This window comes from Camelus ferus, chromosome 11 (assembly GCF_009834535.1).
Source record: "Camelus ferus isolate YT-003-E chromosome 11, BCGSAC_Cfer_1.0, whole genome shotgun sequence".
Taxonomy (NCBI): domain Eukaryota; kingdom Metazoa; phylum Chordata; class Mammalia; order Artiodactyla; family Camelidae; genus Camelus; species Camelus ferus.
The window spans coordinates 61728655-61746794 of NC_045706.1; the positions used below are offsets into that span (position 1 = coordinate 61728655).

The window sequence follows — 18140 nt, forward strand, 5'->3', positions numbered from 1 at the left end:
CTACTCAGCCCGTCCTCACATCCCGATGGCTATGACGAGCTCCTCTCTCCCCAAGCCACCCACCCACCACCCACATGTGCCTCAGCTTCCACTTAACATCATCAAACAGATACAAAACAAGAGAAACAGAACCTGAAGCCATCAGTCACAGTTCCCCAATCGTCACTCCCTAAAAGGTAGCTACTTCCTCATCTGCTTCACCTTGTGGTTTTGCCTTCATCTCAGGCGCAGAGGTCCCTGCATGGGATCCAGGACAGCCCTCCCATCTTTGTACCAGATCTGAAACCCACCCACATCCCTCAGGGCAGTGCTCCACGCCTTACACTCCGGGAGGCTGAGGGGAAAACTCCCTGAAAGAATGTGTATGATCACCACCTCCACTTCCTCCCCTCCCAGCCATTCCTGATCCGGCACAAGCCTGGAGGGCGCTTCCTCGGACACCAGTGAACCTGCCATGGACGGCTTCACCAACGCCCTCCTAGCCGCCAGACACACGCGCTCCCATGGCCTCACGATTCCACCTCCCCTAACCCACCTCCTGCTGCCCTGCCTCGGTCTCCTGTCTTCCCAGCCAGCTCCTCCTCTTCTCTCCTCTCCCCAGTGTGCAGTTCCCCTGGGCTGCGTGTCTCTTCTCATTCTACACAGACTCCTTCAGCCAGCCCATCCCTACGCCTGACTTTAACATCTTCCTGGCTCCAAGGTCACGGCTATGCGACAGCCTAGAACTCTCCCCAGGGCTCTGGGCCCACAGGTAACTGCCTTTCGGGTAAGCAGGTGCTCCATGGGCACGTCCAGTACATCCAGCCTGAGCTCACCAGCTGTCTCCTCTGCATCCTCATCCTCATGAAGCCTCTGTGCAGCAGAGCCATCCGGCATCTAATCCGGAAACCTGGGCATCCTGGGCCTGTCAGCCCCCTCCTGCCAGCCCGGCCAGCTCCTCTCCCCTCCTGAGGACTCCATCGGACTGGCCGACTCAGCCCTTGGCCTCCAGTTTTTCTCCCCTCCGATGCTTTCATACACTGCCTGGATAATCTTTCTAAACTATGAACCTGAGTGTTTATAGTCTTAATTTCTTACATTCACATTTCAATCCTTTATATACAACGGCAAGAGAAAAATCCTTCCTTTCAATCACAAAGTTAACTGAATAAACGAATCAATTCACCAAACTGTTCATTTGTCTATCGTCTGCATATCACTTTCTCCAGGTTACACGGCATTTTCAGATGGGTAAGACAGAGCCCCAACCTCAGGGAGTCCCCGTGTAGCAGGGACTCCCATGCAGAGCCCTGTGGGATCTTAGCATCTCTCTGTGTGTTTGCTGGGGGATAGAAATCCCAGCTGTGGGGGGGGGGGGGCATAACATGTAAATACAAAGCCAAGTGGCAAGTGTTTAGAAAACATAAAGAGATTTGTCTTGGCTACTTCGTGGAACCCAAGGAGACATTCTGGGATTCCACAATGAAAATAAATTGGTACAAATCAGCTAAATCAGTATTCCTGGAGGGGACAGGGACACGGAAGGTATGTTGGTAGGTGGATGAGGAGCCTTGGAAAAACTAATCCGGTCCACAGCAACTGGCTGATGTGGAAGTGAGACAGCTCAGGGCACTGTGGCCTGAGTACCTGGCAGGAAACGGAGCTCAGTAAGGGGACGCTAAGGTCAAGGGCTGAACGTGGAGATGAGTTCTGGGGAGAGGGAAGAGGCAGGGACAAAAGCAGCCTTGATGACAGAGCTCCAAGATCTTTTATCATTTCAACAAAATCTACGATGCACTTTCTTTTAGATGCTGAACAGAAGGTGTAGTCATCTACTAAGATGATAGGGCACTAGGATGGAATTTAAAAGGATGATCCTTTTAAAACCTGAGTCAGGCGACATCACTGCTTTGTTTGGTAGCTCCCCATGGACTGCCTCCCCCATCAAGAGTAAAACCCAGAGTCCCCACCATGACCAGCAGGCCCCTGTGATCTGGCCTCTGGCCAGCAACCTGGCTTCTCCCTCTAACTGCCCTCCTCGGGGCTCCTGCCCTCCAGCCACACTGGCCTCCCTGCTGGGCCCTGAGTGTACCAGCACCCTGCCACATTCCAACCACCTGGAATGCTCTTCTGCCAAACCCCCATGACTCACTCCTTCACCTTCTTCAGGCATCTGCTCAAAGGTCAGGTTATCACTCTTCTCTGACCACCCCTTCGGAAAAGCCTGCCTCCCCAAATCCTGGCCCTTGGCACCGCCCTAAACCCCCTGCTTGTTTTTAATCCACATTTATCACCACTTGCCATCTGATATTTCTGTATGACTCTGTCCCCACAAGAATGAACGTGAGCTCCCTGGCAACAAACGGGTGCGTGCTCGCTGCTATCTCCCAGGTATGGGGTTGGTGCCTAATACAAGCTGTAGCATGAACTGGGGACTTGCAGGCACACACAGATGTAGACCAGCCCGCCCCACAGCGCCAGCAACCACACCCTTGGCCTCACCAACCCTGCGTGTGAACAGGAGAGTGAATGGACAGGCACACCTGTGCCTCAGGCTTGCTTGGTCGCCCTTGGATTTACAGACCTGTTCATTTTTATCTGGCAATGAAAGGCTCATTTTGACGTCCGACTTCATCCTCCTCAGCAGGTACGGATTTATGGTATCGCGTAGGACACACGCACACTTATAAGCAGTTTTAACCTTTAATAAGAGAAATGGGGAAACAATTACTACACATTTGAGGAGTACATTTATTCCTACCTCTCGACTGATTCTGATGCTTTAAATTTTTTTTTTAAAAGAATGACCAATGGTTGTACAGAATTGTTGGACGTGGTTGGAAAATGGTTGGTAAAAATTAGCATTAAGTTCTAGGTACTCCCAGGAGGTGATAGCTTTTATAATAATATCATTAGTGAAAATAAAAACTTTTTATGAACCAAAATGTACAAAAGAACAACCAGTAATTCTGTGCCCTGTTCCACCTCTATTTAATTACTATTATTTAGTTAAACTCGAAAGCAGAGTTGTTCGGTTCTCGACCACCCTTTAGGGAAAAAACTGCTTTCAAACAAATCTCAGCTTATAATCTTGTACTCTCCAAAGCTAAAAGGAACTGCTACTCCACAAGACTGGAGATCAAACGCTAACCCGGGGGAAACGCCGTCGCAATGGGAACACCAGACAATAAGTAGAGATTACTGCCCACTGGAGACTCGGAGAGCGAGCTCAAGAAAGCCCTATGATCCCAGAAACGAAAGGTCACTCCAGCCTAAGATGGAGCATATGGGTCCGTAATGGTACAAAGCCGCACGAGATGGGTATTAACTGTACGCAGGAAAACAAAGACCCACAGCGCAGGAAACCACTCCCTCTGCAAGTCACTTAAAGGCAAACAAAGAATTCACTAAATTATTGATACTTTAAAAAAAAAATCTAAACAGGCTTAACAACCTAGTAAATTACTACTTAATGGAATAAGAAAATTTCCAAGCAATGCTTAAATTTGAGCCAAGTTAGCTGCAAAGTGAATAAGAAAAAGAGATCAACCATACAGAAATTCATGCCAATAAGATTAACGTGGTAAAAAAATAAAACATTTTAAAAGATCCTAAGAACACCTCACTCAAGTCAATACACACATACGTGCATGCATGTGTGTAAACCTTGTATGCATAAATATTAAAACAGTTTTACTCAGACCAGCAGGAAAACAGCAAAGAAGCTCCACTAATCAACAACTTGTAATTAACGAGAACCCTGTAAATGTATCATTCAGACCTTGATAAAAATTACCTTTACAATGATCAGGTATATTTTATGGTTTGCAATGCAGAGATGATTAAATTTCAGAATTAAACAAGACACTGCAGTCCTACCAAGGGAGCAAGTACATTGTTTAAAATCTTCCTAAAAATACATACCGTGTGTTAAGGAAACACTGCTCGCATGCTGGCGTCTACCCCCAGTTCTCTCCTCCAGAAGAACGAGGGAGCTGTGGTGGCGCTGGAAAACCAGGGCTGGGCTGCTCAGTGGCCTGGCAGTCCGCTCCCGCTCTCTCCTGCCTGCCCACCCTTCTGGAGAGTTCTTTCCCCCTCCCCTGCTCCTGGCCCATTTGCGGTGAACTCGCCAGGGTCGGAGCTCAGGCTGGGGATGGGTCTGTTTTTCACACCTAGCTCTCCCCAGAAGAAGATCTGAAGCTCTAGACTGGGGCGGGGACGTGAGAACAGGGAAGACCAAGAGACCCTGTTTTAGTCTTGACATCAGGCCACATTCTCCAGCCCAGCTTTCCTGGGGCTCCTGTGCTTCCGGCAATAGAGATGACTCTGTGGTCAACTCTTGACTGTCTCTTGTGTCGGTGTCTCTGTGAGTAAAAGCAGGTGGTGGGGCTCCAGCTGTGTTTCTCCATCACTCCCACCTCCCCAGTGCCACGGAAAGTGGACATTATGCTGAGCACGCCCCCACTTCCTTCCTGCTCCTGACAAAGCAGAGTGGTAACTACTCCCCAGTCCTGCCTCTTCCAGAGCTGAGTGACCTTAGGCAAGTCGCCAGAATGCTGAGTCTCAATGCCCTTGAGCACGAAACGAGAAGGTTCAACCAGATGTCTGCTCGGGTTCTTTTCAGATCTAAACTCCCCTGCACGAGCTTAACACACAAATCCAAGAAGCGGCCCATGTTTTTGGCAGTTACTGTTCCTGCCCCTTTTAGGTCCTGATCCTCCCTTGCCCAGGAAGCCTGTCTGGCCTCCCACAAGCTCTGACACTGGCACCATCCCTCATCACAGTCCTCACTACCCTGCACCCTGATCATCTGTTTCCTTACCACCTCCCCTCCGCGCACTCTTCCCTGGGCTGGGAATACTGTTTGAGGGCAGGTTCTGACTGTCAGCCATCTCCCATCATTTCAGCCCCAGCCTGACACAATAAATATCTGCTGACAGGCTACCTTCTGGAGACTCGGTCATTTTTGGTGACTATAGATGTCAACAAAAAAGAGCAAATAAAAACCACACCTCTGACCCAAGGACTTTACAGTCTAAAAAGGAAAAAAGATTAAGCGCACAAACTCCTGAAACAGGGACTTCGGGGAAGAAACAGACCATATTTACATGGTCTCAAAGTATCTCCCCATTGATGACTTACTCATTATAAAGGAGAAGCAACTTCAAAGAGTTTAGAAATCTGGCAAACACCACCTTACCCAAAGTATCAGACCACCGGGCTAAACTGACAGCGTGTGCCTCCAGAGACAAAGCACCGAGGAAGACGTCACTTCTGGGACAGACGTCAAAGACACGTAGCCGGAATCGAACCACGAAGAACGGAAGACAAACCCAAGGCAAGGCACATTCTACAAAATAACTGGCCTGCAGTCTTCACAAGTGTCAAGGTCATGAAGGCAAAAGGAAGATTAGAGGGATGGCTTCAGACGAAAGGAGACTAAAGAGACATGGAAATGACAGGAACAACTTGCCCAACGTGAAGGGCACACAGAGCGGATAACAGAATTACATCAAGGTTACATTTCCCCCGATTTTGATGTTTATTCTATGGTTATGTAAGACAATGTCCCTATTCTGAGAAAATACACACTGAAGGACTTGGAGGAAAGGGGCAATGGGTCTGCAACTTGCTCTCAGATGATTCAGAAAAATAAAAAAGTATAAATTTGTGTAAATAAGAGACAGGTAGGGGAGAGGGAAGGAAGGAAAGATAAAGCGAATGTGGTAAAATTTAGCAAAATGCTAACAATTAGTCAATGTGAGCGAAGAGTACACAGGAGTTCTTCTTACAATTCTTGCAACTTTCCATTAAATCTGAAATTACTCTAAAATAAAAAGTTAAAAAAAAACCCCACAGGATAAATGAAAGGCAATAGGGATTCAGTCAAGAAAGAGAGCTCTTATAAAATTTAATCAAAAATCAAAACTCATTCAATCTCAAAATTGAAAAGGTATAAAATGTTTTTTGACAGTCCTCTCATTTTAAAGGCCTAAAATTATTTTTCCAGTTAAATATTTCAAAATATGTGAATGTCTCTTTTGGTGGCAGGCTTTATTTCTGGCTCAGTCTTAACCTGGCAGGTGCAGGCCCCCCTACCTGAGGGCTGTGCAGAGACCCTGCCTCTCCTGGAGGCTGGAACCTGCCCCCAAATGCCACAAACTGCCCTCTAGCCAGCTTCTCCTCCTGACACTCCCATCTGTGACAACCCCATTCCGCCAGTAACCCAGGCCTGAAACCTCAGGGGTCAGCTGCGAGAAGCTCGCCCACCTCCCCACATCCCACTTCCTTTATCTTCTCAATTTCCACATCTTGTTTGTTCCGCATGAAAAAATGCCACTTTGGGCTTTTGCTCTCCACCTTCTTTCTCGGGACCACTACTCACATCCAGGTCCAGACCCTCATCACCTTCACCCCCAACAACTCCCACAGGCCCCTCGATGCCAAGCTCCCTCCCATAACTACCAGCAGCCTGAGTAGCCCTTGGAGAACTGCCCACTCCCAGCCTCCTGCTTAGGCACTTTCAGTGGCTCTTCCCTGCCTAAGACCTTCAGCCTCCCTGTCAAGGCCCCCACTGCCGGCATCCACAGCTCTCCTGCGACTCCCCCACAAGCATCTCTGGTCCAATCAAGCGTGTCTCTTCAACGCCCACAGCCACATAACGTGGCCGCGTTCTTACTGTTGCTCTAACCTAGAATGCTCTGCTCTTCCCGACCTGTTTTCCCAGAATCAGATTAAAAGACAAATGTCTCGTTAAGTCTTCCCTGGCTTCCCCTTTTCAAAGCATTTACGCTACTTTATATGATGCACTACCCCAGTTTGCACTATTACATGCTGTCCAGAACCAATCCACTTTTGTTTCGTAATTCCTGACTGCTTTTTGAATATTGTACATGATCTTTTTAAAACCCACATGGAAAATTATGAGCTTTCAAGCAAAAATAATTTTGTGATTTTTATCAGATACCATTTCCCTTACATTCTGAATGACTTGGCCACAAAGTACAGTATTTAGCAGCAACGGTTTGAATATCAAAATGCCAAAAGTGTTACAGCATACGTTACCTGCACGGGGGAGGCATTGGAATACCCGCCCATGGTGATGGGGACGGAGAACTGTTCCATGAAAACGGGCAATGTGCCCAGCTTCCCTGGGAAGATGAAGTCAAAGAGCGACCATAGCTCACGGAGGTTATTCTGCATCGGTGAACCCGACAAGATGATGCGGTGAGGGGTGCGGAACTGTGCGGGGAAAGAAAGAACTTTTCTCTTAGTTAAATTCACCTTTTAACAGATGATCACTGACCCTACCCCAAAGCTCTCCCAGTCAATCTTATTATTGAACACAACTCCATATCTTGTTGGTCTCCTCCAAACACAGACATTTTATGCAACTTTAATTCTCCGATTACATAGAAATAAAAATATATATACAGGGAAGGATTTTTCTTATTGTTCAAGATGAAGACCCTGGACTAGAGTTGGATTTGGTTACATTCTAACAATGGACCCCTAAAAGAGACAGTGAGTAATGTGAACAATTTGAATTTTAGAAAAAATGATTAAAGCAAGAATAAAACGTTTTCTGCATTAAGGCAAAATGTGTATTTCAAACTCCTTCTGCAAAAAGCACAAGGAAAGATTCAATAAGTGTGTTACTCCAAGCAGAGAGTTTATTCTCAATTAAATATTACCCGCGTGGAAACCACGCTTGTTGTAAGAGGTCACACCTGTTTGCAAGCAAGGGTGATGGCAGCATTTGGATTGCGAATTTTGTGTCCTTCATCCAAGATCACGTAGTGCCAGTCGTGCCTGCTAATATCATCTTGCATCAGTCGAATGTAGGAGTAAGAAGTGATCAAAATTCCATGACAGTGAGCGATGTCTCGAATTAGTTTCTCCTAAAACGATGACAAAATAGTAAAGCCAGTTGGAAATGAGAAGTTAAATGAGCATGACTCTTAAAATCAACCTTGCGATCGTGATGCAATCGAAAGCACTTTCATAAATGTACACAAACATAACACATACAACATAATTCTACCTGATCAGCACTGGAAGTTTATTTTATGTTTCATTAATCTGTAAGTAATGAACACTGACTATCAAATCCACTACTGCGGGGGAGGAGGGCTCAAAAGAGGACCAGTGAAAGGCATAACATGTGAACACTTGCCCAATTTTTATTTTTTCCAAAACATCCTCTGTGTCAATCCTTGTTAAACTTCAAACATAGATGGAAAATGATTTATTATTTCAAAACAAAAGCAAGAAAGGAGATGCAACAAATCCAGTAGCTTTAACAACATACAATGTGAATTTCAGGAGGGAAGAGTAGAAAGGATATTAAAAAAGTGATTTTTAAAAAATGATAGAAAAAAATTCTGAGGAGAGACTGGGAGTCTACAAAGTAAAACAGCCTAGACTGTCAGGCAGAAATACAGAAAAAGCCATACACCTGGGTATACACCTGCTAGATGTCTGAATTCCAAAAATAAAATAAGAGAAAATGCTGTAGCTTCCAGTCAGAACAAAACAGGAAGAGAAATGATTCCCTCAAGAGGAAAAGGATTCTACCTGCGTTGGATTATCTTTTCTGCCAACACTAAAAATGTCAGAGAGCAAAGGGAAAAACCTTCCCATAACTCTAGGGAGAAAGCGGTGACCCTGGAATCCTGCATTGATCCAAACTAGCAGTCATGCTTGACAGAAAGAAGTAAATGAATTCCACCTTCAGACAGGCAAGGACAGAAGACAAACCAGCAAGAGACGGGCTAGGCGCAGCTCCCGAAGTCCAGCCAGGGCAAGTGTGCAGTCGCCAAATGAAGGCAGCCCCTTCCGTGGGCGGGAGAAGGAGGGTGCCCAGGCCACTGCTCTCTGCGCAAGCGCAGACACAGAGCTCCCGACCGCGGTGCTCAGCCCCGATGGAGCGCTTGTTGCCACTCGCTGCGACAGGACAGATGTCCTTATTAACCCCGATGTACAGATGAGAAAACCGTGGCTTAGACGCAGTAAATAATAACATCAGGTCAAACAGCTGGTAGGTGATGGAGCCAGGATCTGAGTGCAGAAAAGCGGCCAACTCCAGAGCTGGTTACTATTAACTATTAGGCAACACTGCCTCTTACTCTACTACAAAAGAAAACCCTTGTAAGGGAAGATCACATGTAGCATATCGACCAGTTCTTAAAACAGACTGTTAAAACAGTAATTAAGTAAATATTAAAATACTGTTTTAAATATTAATGAAGCTGTTAAGAAAGGATCTAAAATATAAAAAGGGATATATTTTTGCATTACTATAATTCCAGTTTAATTTAACAAAGCCTAGAGTGAAAAGAGGGGAAAATAAGAGTGTATTAAAATTCTCCTCTTATCCAAGGGCAGAACGGGGCACAGGTGATGAATACTATTAAACTCTGTATCAGGAGAGAAAAATTGGTTGAAATACATTTGTAAAAAAAATTTAACCCCATTTATTGATTAATAGTTGCTACTTCAGCACAAATACTAGAAAAGAAATAGATTATAGAGCTATCAAACCACTATCAGGGAAAAAAATAATAAGAAATAGAAAAACAATTAGGGAAATATAAAAAACAGACAATATCATGAACAGAAAATAAGATAGCTGGTCTCAGACGAAACAATCACACCGGCGGGTTGTCAGCAGGGAGAGCATGGCCAAAACCCAGCCTTGTGTTTAAGAGACCCAAACCAGACTGGCGCTGGGATGTTAAGAATAAGGGAACTATCAAAGATGTACCAAGGAAACGCAAACAAAAAAAAGGGCAGGATTAGAAATACAAACAGCAGACAAAAAGAACTGAACAGAAAAGGCAGGGCTAGTTTGCATTTTAAGGAGACAGCACACCAGAGAGAAGAGCCACTGCCTGCCCGAAGCACAGCCCTCGGAGCTGCGCTGGCAAAGCGGCTCATCCACTACCCGCAGCAGATGCGGCCACGGCCTCTGAGTTTGCCGGTCAGAAGACAGGAAGACAGACTAAGGATAATCGCAAATTTAAAAATAAGGAGCCAAAGATCTGAGTGTCGCCAGCAGTGGGCTCCTTGTAACAGCTCTCAGCAGAGCCTTAGCCCACACAGAATCCTCCCTCTCCGCTGGGTCTGAGATCAAACCCCGCGGCCAATGCCGTCGGCTGAAAACAGCACATTGAGACGGTAAGGTAAAAACAAAAACTAGTGAAGCTTAAGGAACAAACCTGGTAGAGCTGATAAAGCAAAAACCTAAGTGACTCTTTGAAAAGACCAAAAACCAGACAAACCTCTGAAAAGTCAGCCCGAGGAACAGACTCGGATGGGCAGCGTGAGAAACGATAAAGGAGTCGACCGCGGATGCAGAGAACTGAAATCTTAGCCCATGCTGTGTGCAAATCTAACGCCAAAGAACCTGAACATTGACAGAGGACGGGTGTTTCAAAAAAATGAATTACCAAATGGACCCAAGAAAAATGAGACAAACCAACCAGACCAATACTGAAGAACTTGAAAAAGATGGTATACTTTCCCACCAGAAGCCTGCCAGACCCAAGGAGTTTTAGAGTGAAGTAGGAATCAACCCTGTTATTTAAACTGTTCTGAAACACAGAAAAAGACAGAATGCATTCCAAGTCATTATTTTAAGGCTAGCAAAACCCTCTTTTCAAAACTGACGGACGCAACACACTTGTGTACGTACCCGCAGCCCCACCCTGACTAGAGGTCCATTACTTTATAAATAAAATCTAGCACTATATTAAGCTAATAAGGCATCGCAGGAATAGAAGAATAGCTTAATGCTAGGAAAACTAATACCACAATTCATGTAATCATAATCATACAAATTTTAAATTTATTAAATTTAAAATTCAACATCCTTAGAAGTGGTATTAACTTAATAAACAAGGATTCGAATATTTTTAGTTCAATAGAACATGAAAGGGTGTAACAAGGGCTAAGAAAATTTTGAAAGAGGAAAAGAGAAAGTCTTCTCACGTCATAATACACTCAAACTTCAGAGCTAAGAGCTCTAATACCGGATACGATTAAAGGTTTGACTGGTGAGAGCTGTGTTATTATGACTATTATTTTGCCATCTTCCTATTCACAGTTTTCATTGCCTGCACAATCCTACCTTGAAGGCCACATCTGATTTAACCACTTCCTGACTTCTTAACCTTATGACAAATGCAGCAGTAAACACCTCAGGACTCACAGGCTTTCAAACGCACGTACGGGCTCTTCCAGGCCTCGCCTCCACCCACTTCTCTGGGGCGACACTGCTACTCCATTGCCACCAGCCCCGCCCCGGCAGCGAGTGTCCAGTGAAGAAAAGCAGGCTGTCCAAAGACGCATTGCTCCACCCTGAACACATCCCACCGGTCCTGGGCCTTTTAGAAGCCAGGAGCTTCCATAGCTCCTCCACATGTCTATCTCCCACTGAGATTCCGGGCAGGCAGCAATCCCCATTCCATCCTCATTTCCACCTCCTCCTAGGAGAGCAGAGGCTGCTAAGAAGTCAAGAAGCAGGTAGGACGGGGGACGACAGCCACCCAGGACAGGGGAATGCTCCGTGCCCGCTCTACACCAGGCACGGTACCGCGTGTGCACAGAGAGGACTGGGACAGGAGAACAATGACAACTGTTTGGGGCCCGAAGTACAGCAGAAGTGAAATTACCAGTCACATAAAATGTCCACTGGCTCGTGGCCAAATCCTGCCCACGTGGGTCCACTGGCTCACGGCCCTGGGACTCCTAACTGCTGGACGCACAGATGCGCCACAATCATTCCACTACCCTCCAAGGAACACCACCCCGAGCCCGACTCTGGACATCCCTTTGCCACCAGTAAACAAACGAGATGCCGAGCCTCTCAAGTGGCTCAACCGCAGAAGCGATGTTTCCTTCTGTTGCATGTTGAAGAACTGAGGTTAATTCTGTAATGTTAGCTCCAGAAATACAGAATTTCTACCATATTCAGAAAGATGTATGAGGATGAAGAATCAAGAAGATGCTTTTATAAAAAAAAAGTAAAAATCGTCCAATGTCCCCGTTGAAAATATAACCTCCACTTAACAGCCACTGGGTAAAAACACATCCAAGACTATTTGTTTTCACCTGATTCCATCTCAGGATTCTATAACCGCCTAGCCTGGAGTTTCAATAATGGTGAATTGTTGAATATTATGGACGTCTCTATCCAAACACTTAAGACAAATCATCTCGGGCGGTTTCAAATTAAAAGCTTGTAAAATATGTAACCTCTCCTAGTTTTTGCAATTAATAGGGTACATCTGCAATTAGCCTGACTTACTGAATGCAGCGCTGTTGTCATTAAAAGATGTCTGTGAAAGCGCTGCCGTTATTACGGAGGCTCAGGAGACCAGTCCCTCCTAGAGGGCAAACAGTGGACTGGTGGAAAACAACAGCCATAAATCACGCTGTCAGGCAGCGGGGGGAGCGGCGTGGAGCACAGGCACATGAAGGCCATTCACGGGAAGCAGCACGGCGGCTTCCCAGGCAGGATTTACTGCACCTGTAATTAATTAAAATTTCCTTCAAGCTAAATCTTTAATAAACAAGGATTTGTGCTGACAATGGAGGAAAAAAGGGCTCCGGCAACACAACTTCACAATAGCCCTCACAGAACGAGCGTAGGTAGCATCTATCATTTCTTGTTGTACTCAGTGTATACGCCGTCGCTGAAGTTAATAGGAACTCCATCACTTTGTGTTATCATTTGTGTACCTGCAATGGGTCTGAAATATTGAGGATGCTTGAGGAACCGTGTGGCCCTCTCCTACTTTCATTTGTTATGTTTTCAGTTGACTCCCTTCCAGCCTGTTAAAAAGCCAAGTCTTTTTACACTAGTGTTTTAGAAAATGAACCTTTTCGAAGAACACGTGATGACAGGTGCATCAAATGGTCGTGTTCTTTCTGTGTGGTCTGTTCTATAATCACCCCTTGCATTTCTCAAAAAATTTTAACATTCTATTTCACTGTTTCCATTTGGGGCCAACACATCTGGACATGAGGGGAAAAGGTCTAGACGTGAAAGACTATGAATATTTTTGATACAGCAGGTGCAAATCTTCTATCAAGTGTATTTATACGGAATCCATTAGAAACATCAGAGCCTCTTTTCTTTTCTCAGGTACTGAGATGACAAGGACTACTACATTCTTTTTTCTAATAGTAGGAATTACCCAAGTAAACGTTCTGTGCTGGGGACCACACTAAGCTTACTGTGCACACATATTAACCCAACAAATCCTCACAAAATTACCCATTTTCAGGAGATCAGTCTAGGCTCAGAGAAGCTAAGTGACTTGCCCCAGGTCACAAAGCTATAAAATGGCAGATCCAAGATTCAAACCCTGGCTCTGGAAATTATAAAATCTATGCTTTTAAGCCTTTATGCCACGGTTGCATTTTTCAATCTGATGCCTCTAAATGCCATGAATTGATCAAAATGATAAATCTCTCTGAGTTATCAAAAATATCCCACAGAGTTACAAAACCCTACATAGCAGGGAAAGGTGGGAAAGCTATAAAGTGACAACTATCTCAGAATATAAGCAAGAAACTTCTCACACACATCTTCCAACAAATTGAAAAAAGGGTCCTTAATAATTAAATGAACTTTACAACACAGTGCTAAAGATGCCACCACCCACTGTGAGTTATGGGGTAAGTATCACAAAACTGCCTTCTTTTATTATCTTTTCATATTATTTTCTTTCCCCAAGAAAATGGTGAGCTTTTCAAGGTCAGTTAAAAACATCATATCCATTTTTGGAGCCCTAATAACATCAAATACCTGCAATACTGTGTTTATAGTTATTCAACAAATAAATATTAATCCACTCACAGATCAAGTTTCTCTCTGTTAGAAAAAAGAGATCATAAAACATAATGAGAAAAGGAAAATCCTTGATTCCTGTTAAATGAGATTTCAACTGACCATTAAAGGAGATTCAGAAGCCTGAAAATGTCTTTATCTGATTTGATCATTTGGTTGAAAATATTAGCCACATTTTTTTTTGCACAGTTGCTGGGTGTGCATTTGATAATTCTAAATTATGCTGTCAACCAAAGAGAATATTAACAAAGATGATACAGGATCACGTGGTGAGAGAGGTGGGAAGCTAAAAGGCAATGCAGGGAGGAAGAATGACAGATATATTCCGTTTACAAACTGATCATTTGATCTCTGTTTCCTAAATGAAAAATTTACAAAATTTTACTTCTTACCATATTGATTAGAAAAGTAATGATTTTTAATTCTGAATGATTAGAAAAATAAAAATGATCTATTTGAACGAAAAGCAGAATACTTCTGGCATTATGATGCCTTTAAGTTCCCTAAAAGAGAAATTCTCTTCTTTTCCCTATTTTCTGCAGCGCTGAAGGCCCCTGTGCTGGAACACCGCTATTACACTTAGACAGGACAGCTGGTGGGCACAGAAAGCTGCCCCATGGAAAGAGGAATCTCAGCCTGTAAGGATGGAAAGGAAGTCAGATATTAGACGCTGGGTTAGAGGACAGACCAGCATTGGTAGAACATCTGAAATGTGATTAAGAAATGTAAACTCTATTGCAATGCAACACACACCTATAAGCCAACAGGTGTGTACAGGGTGGTGACAAGACCTGTACATACAAATATAAAAGGAAGGGGCAAAGGGAGCAAATGCCACCTCGGTGTTTTAATCCAGAAGCCAGAGCTCTGATCTTGTAAGTGTTACTAACCAGGCCTTGTGCAAAGGAATGAATACATTCTCAATGCGTCACCCTCACAAATAATAAACTGATATTAACATTAACAATAAACAGTAAACTGTGTTTCTAAGTGGAGAGTATGGTTTGAAAGATGCAAAAGGACTTTTCCATCTTTTGCATAACAGTTTACATATCTTTAGAGATCTGAGATACTTTATGATGGAAAAGGAACTGTCAAAAGAGTTAAGAGTCAGAGTAAATAAACAAGTCCACTGCTTTTCCTCAAAAGTCAAGTGACAAACTGCAAGTTAAAGTCCTTGGTAAACTGTTCAGCACTAAAAAAAGGCATGGACGAGCGTTTGTATGCATGTGTCTGTATGGGCAAAACCACCTCAGAAGGTGCGATCTTTGTAAACAAAAGTGAAATGATACATTCTTCAAGGTTTTGTCTGCCAAACAAATTAAGGAAGCAAGTCTCACCAACAGAGACACTGACCAATGTCAATTCTATCTCCACTAATGAGTCAATGTATTTCATGAAGGTTCTTTTTCAGGTTATAGTAACAGAGGAAACGCAGGGAAGCCATGATACGGTGAAGGTGTGAAATACACACTCCACCAGTGCAGAAGAAATGAAAGGATAAAGAGGAACATATGAAAAATTTGCCTTTTAAAGACATGCATCAATGAATGAATCCAAGTGTAGGATTTTCCAATACAAAACACTATGAAATGTCAACAGACAACAGAAGTGAAAAAAGGAATCAAAAATGTTTTATGAGGGTGATCTGATGACAGGATAGTTACAACAACTTAGTTGGACTACAAAAATAATCTAAAACTGTTATTTTCATGCTGCCAAAAAGAAAAATCACTACCTTTTTTTTTTTTTTGACTGCGGCATTTACCCTACTTCATTATTTCAACTCACTTGTTTTCCATTTTATTATTTAAAATTCAGGGCAAAGTTAGCTGATTTTAATAACAGGTAGTAAAGCAAGACTCTGTGGCATCAAACTGGAGCTACGAAATTACAGATACTCTGATTCACTACTACCAAAAGTTCCACTTACTTGCGATCACGAACAGAATGGGAATTTGGAGGAAAGGGGGTACTGGCAGAACTGCAAAGACACTGGAGGTTAGCGGCTCACGTGGATTTAACCCAGTGAGGCCGACGTTCAACAGCTCTTTCAGGGGGCATCCTTTCACGGGGGCGCCGAGAGCTCACTTATGGGCTCCGAAGACTCGGCAAAGAAAGAAGGCACAACAAGCTGCCACTTCTTGTCTACAGAGTGACCTGCAAACCCACGGTGACAATGTGTAATTACTATTTATTCAGCTATGGGGCACTTGGGATACAAAAAATGAGGAAGACATCCCTACTCTGCAGAGCATACAGTCTAGCTGGTAAGTCAGAGGAGAATAAAAAAAAGCATAATACGGTCGACCTGCTAGGGTAAGAGATGGTAAGACTCTCTTTTGATAATGTGGCTAAAACTACGAGTAAGTGAGGAAATGTGACTTTCAAAAAAAACTGATTATACTTACATGGCGATCAAGAATTCAGAGAACAAAAAGCAACTTAACTCAAAGGTACCAATACAAATTATGAAATTCTCAAAATGGCAGGCTGTTCTTTTGTTCATTAAAACAAGTTAAAAGCACGTTAACAAATGCATTTACCAATCAAGAGTTACTATACTTTTGTACCCACTTTCCTAAAACTGTCTAAAGCTACTAATGCCCCAAATCCAGCCAGTTAACCGCTGCGTAAGTCCCTGTTTCCAGTCCCACTCACGCTATCAGGCCAGTGGCACCCTGTGTGTGCCCAGTTGTGTTTCACGGGACAATAAACATGTCTCAACGCCTCCTATGGACAGTTAGCACGAGCAAGACTAGGTTCATAATTGTTTTGAAAATACAGAGCTCCAAATTAAATCAATAACAATACGTTTAAATGCATGAAAGAAACACAGAAACATACATTTGAGTAATACATGGATCAAAGCAAAAGAAATTAAGTAAAACGCAAGGCTTTAAAACAAAACAAGCAGAAGAGGTACTCAAGTATCGTAACGTTACCTTTTTGTGGGTAAAGGACCCGGTTTCGTGCAGAATTGCCACTCTGAACGGAGGCCACCACGTGTGAAATTCCTTCACCCACTGATGCATCACTGTCGTTGGACAGACAATTATAGTGGGACCCAACCCCTCGAACCTGCATGCAGTGTCCAAGAAGAAAAGACAACCATGAATGACAGCACATGGGTCATCAACTGCCAAAAAAACAAAGAAAAAAAAAAGAAACAAACAAAAACTTAGCAGTTCAAATAAGAAAATCCTAGTTATGGAAATTTACTGATATTTTCTTTAAAGAACAAGGTCTTAAGGATAAAACCCACTAAGTGAAATCCCTACAACCCTATTCATCAATTAGTGGGTGCAGATGTTAAGGGGAAATGCCGGCCTGCCAACACGTTAAAAGGTAATGTCTATTGCAAAGTAAAAGAAAATCAAACAAAAATCACGTGACAAAAATACTTTTCTCTCCTTTCTATTCCAGACCAGTGAAGGTACTAGACGATATATCTTACACTACGTGAACATAAGAGTAGCTTCGATTGGTTGGAAGCTTTATAGTCTACCCAGAGTTTCCACCCAGAGGCTGTCAATCAATCTCACAGCCCTGGGAAGTGAGCAGAACCAAAATCCTGCACTGTTAGGGGATGCTGAAGACTGGCGGTCCAAAGGCGACATGGGTCCCAGGAGACGGAGCAACGCCTCGAGTCGGTCGTCTGATTGCTGCAGCCTGTTCTTTCACTACATCATGCTGCTGGCTCCTCCATGTGATAAAAAATACCAGTGGGAGAGCATCACAGTGACCACTTCTAGAAAGCCCACGCCAACAGACAGCAAGTTGCGCGGTTTTCAGGGGAAGCAGCTGAGCGTTACATGGCCAGAGCCTTAACAAGGGGCGTGTTGACCAGACAAACACTGATGGGTCAGGATACACGTGGTAGCATTATTTGTGCTGCGGGGAAAGTGGGTGCCACCTGAACATCTGTAAATAAGAGAAGGGTTACAGAAACCATCTGATCTGACTACAGCACAGGCTGGTGGTTAGGAGCACTGTCTGGGTCTGAATCCCAGCTCTGCATACACTAACTGAACCTCGGTGTCTCATCTTAAAATAGGAATAATAATAATATTGATCATACAGGGTTACACGAAGATTAAATCAATATCTATAACGTACTTGGAACAGTATATAGTAGATACTATACTAGAGTTTGTTAAATAAGATGGAACACCATATAACCATGAAAATGAAGAATACTTAAAACCTGAAAAATGCTCATAAGTCTTTTAAAAAATGACCTTTTTTATGGAATCACCCCAATTTACTTACACACAGGGAGCCAGTAAACTGATTACGGCCA

The 18140-nt window shown here is 43.7% G+C and overlaps 1 protein-coding gene across 2 annotated transcripts in view; it reads right to left on the reverse strand.

The window, feature by feature from the left end:
• ERCC6 (ERCC excision repair 6, chromatin remodeling factor) overlaps positions 1-18140 on the reverse strand; it is a 70185-nt gene that overhangs the window by 14176 nt on the left and 37869 nt on the right. For both annotated transcript variants that reach the window (XM_032491678.1, XM_032491677.1), the window contains 4 exons: positions 16783-16918; positions 7710-7880; positions 7045-7221; positions 2564-2680 (listed from right to left, as the gene is read on the reverse strand). In XM_032491678.1, coding sequence (XP_032347569.1) covers positions 2564-2680; positions 7045-7221; positions 7710-7880; positions 16783-16918 — 601 coding nt within the window. The remainder of the gene's footprint in view (positions 1-2563; positions 2681-7044; positions 7222-7709; positions 7881-16782; positions 16919-18140) is intronic.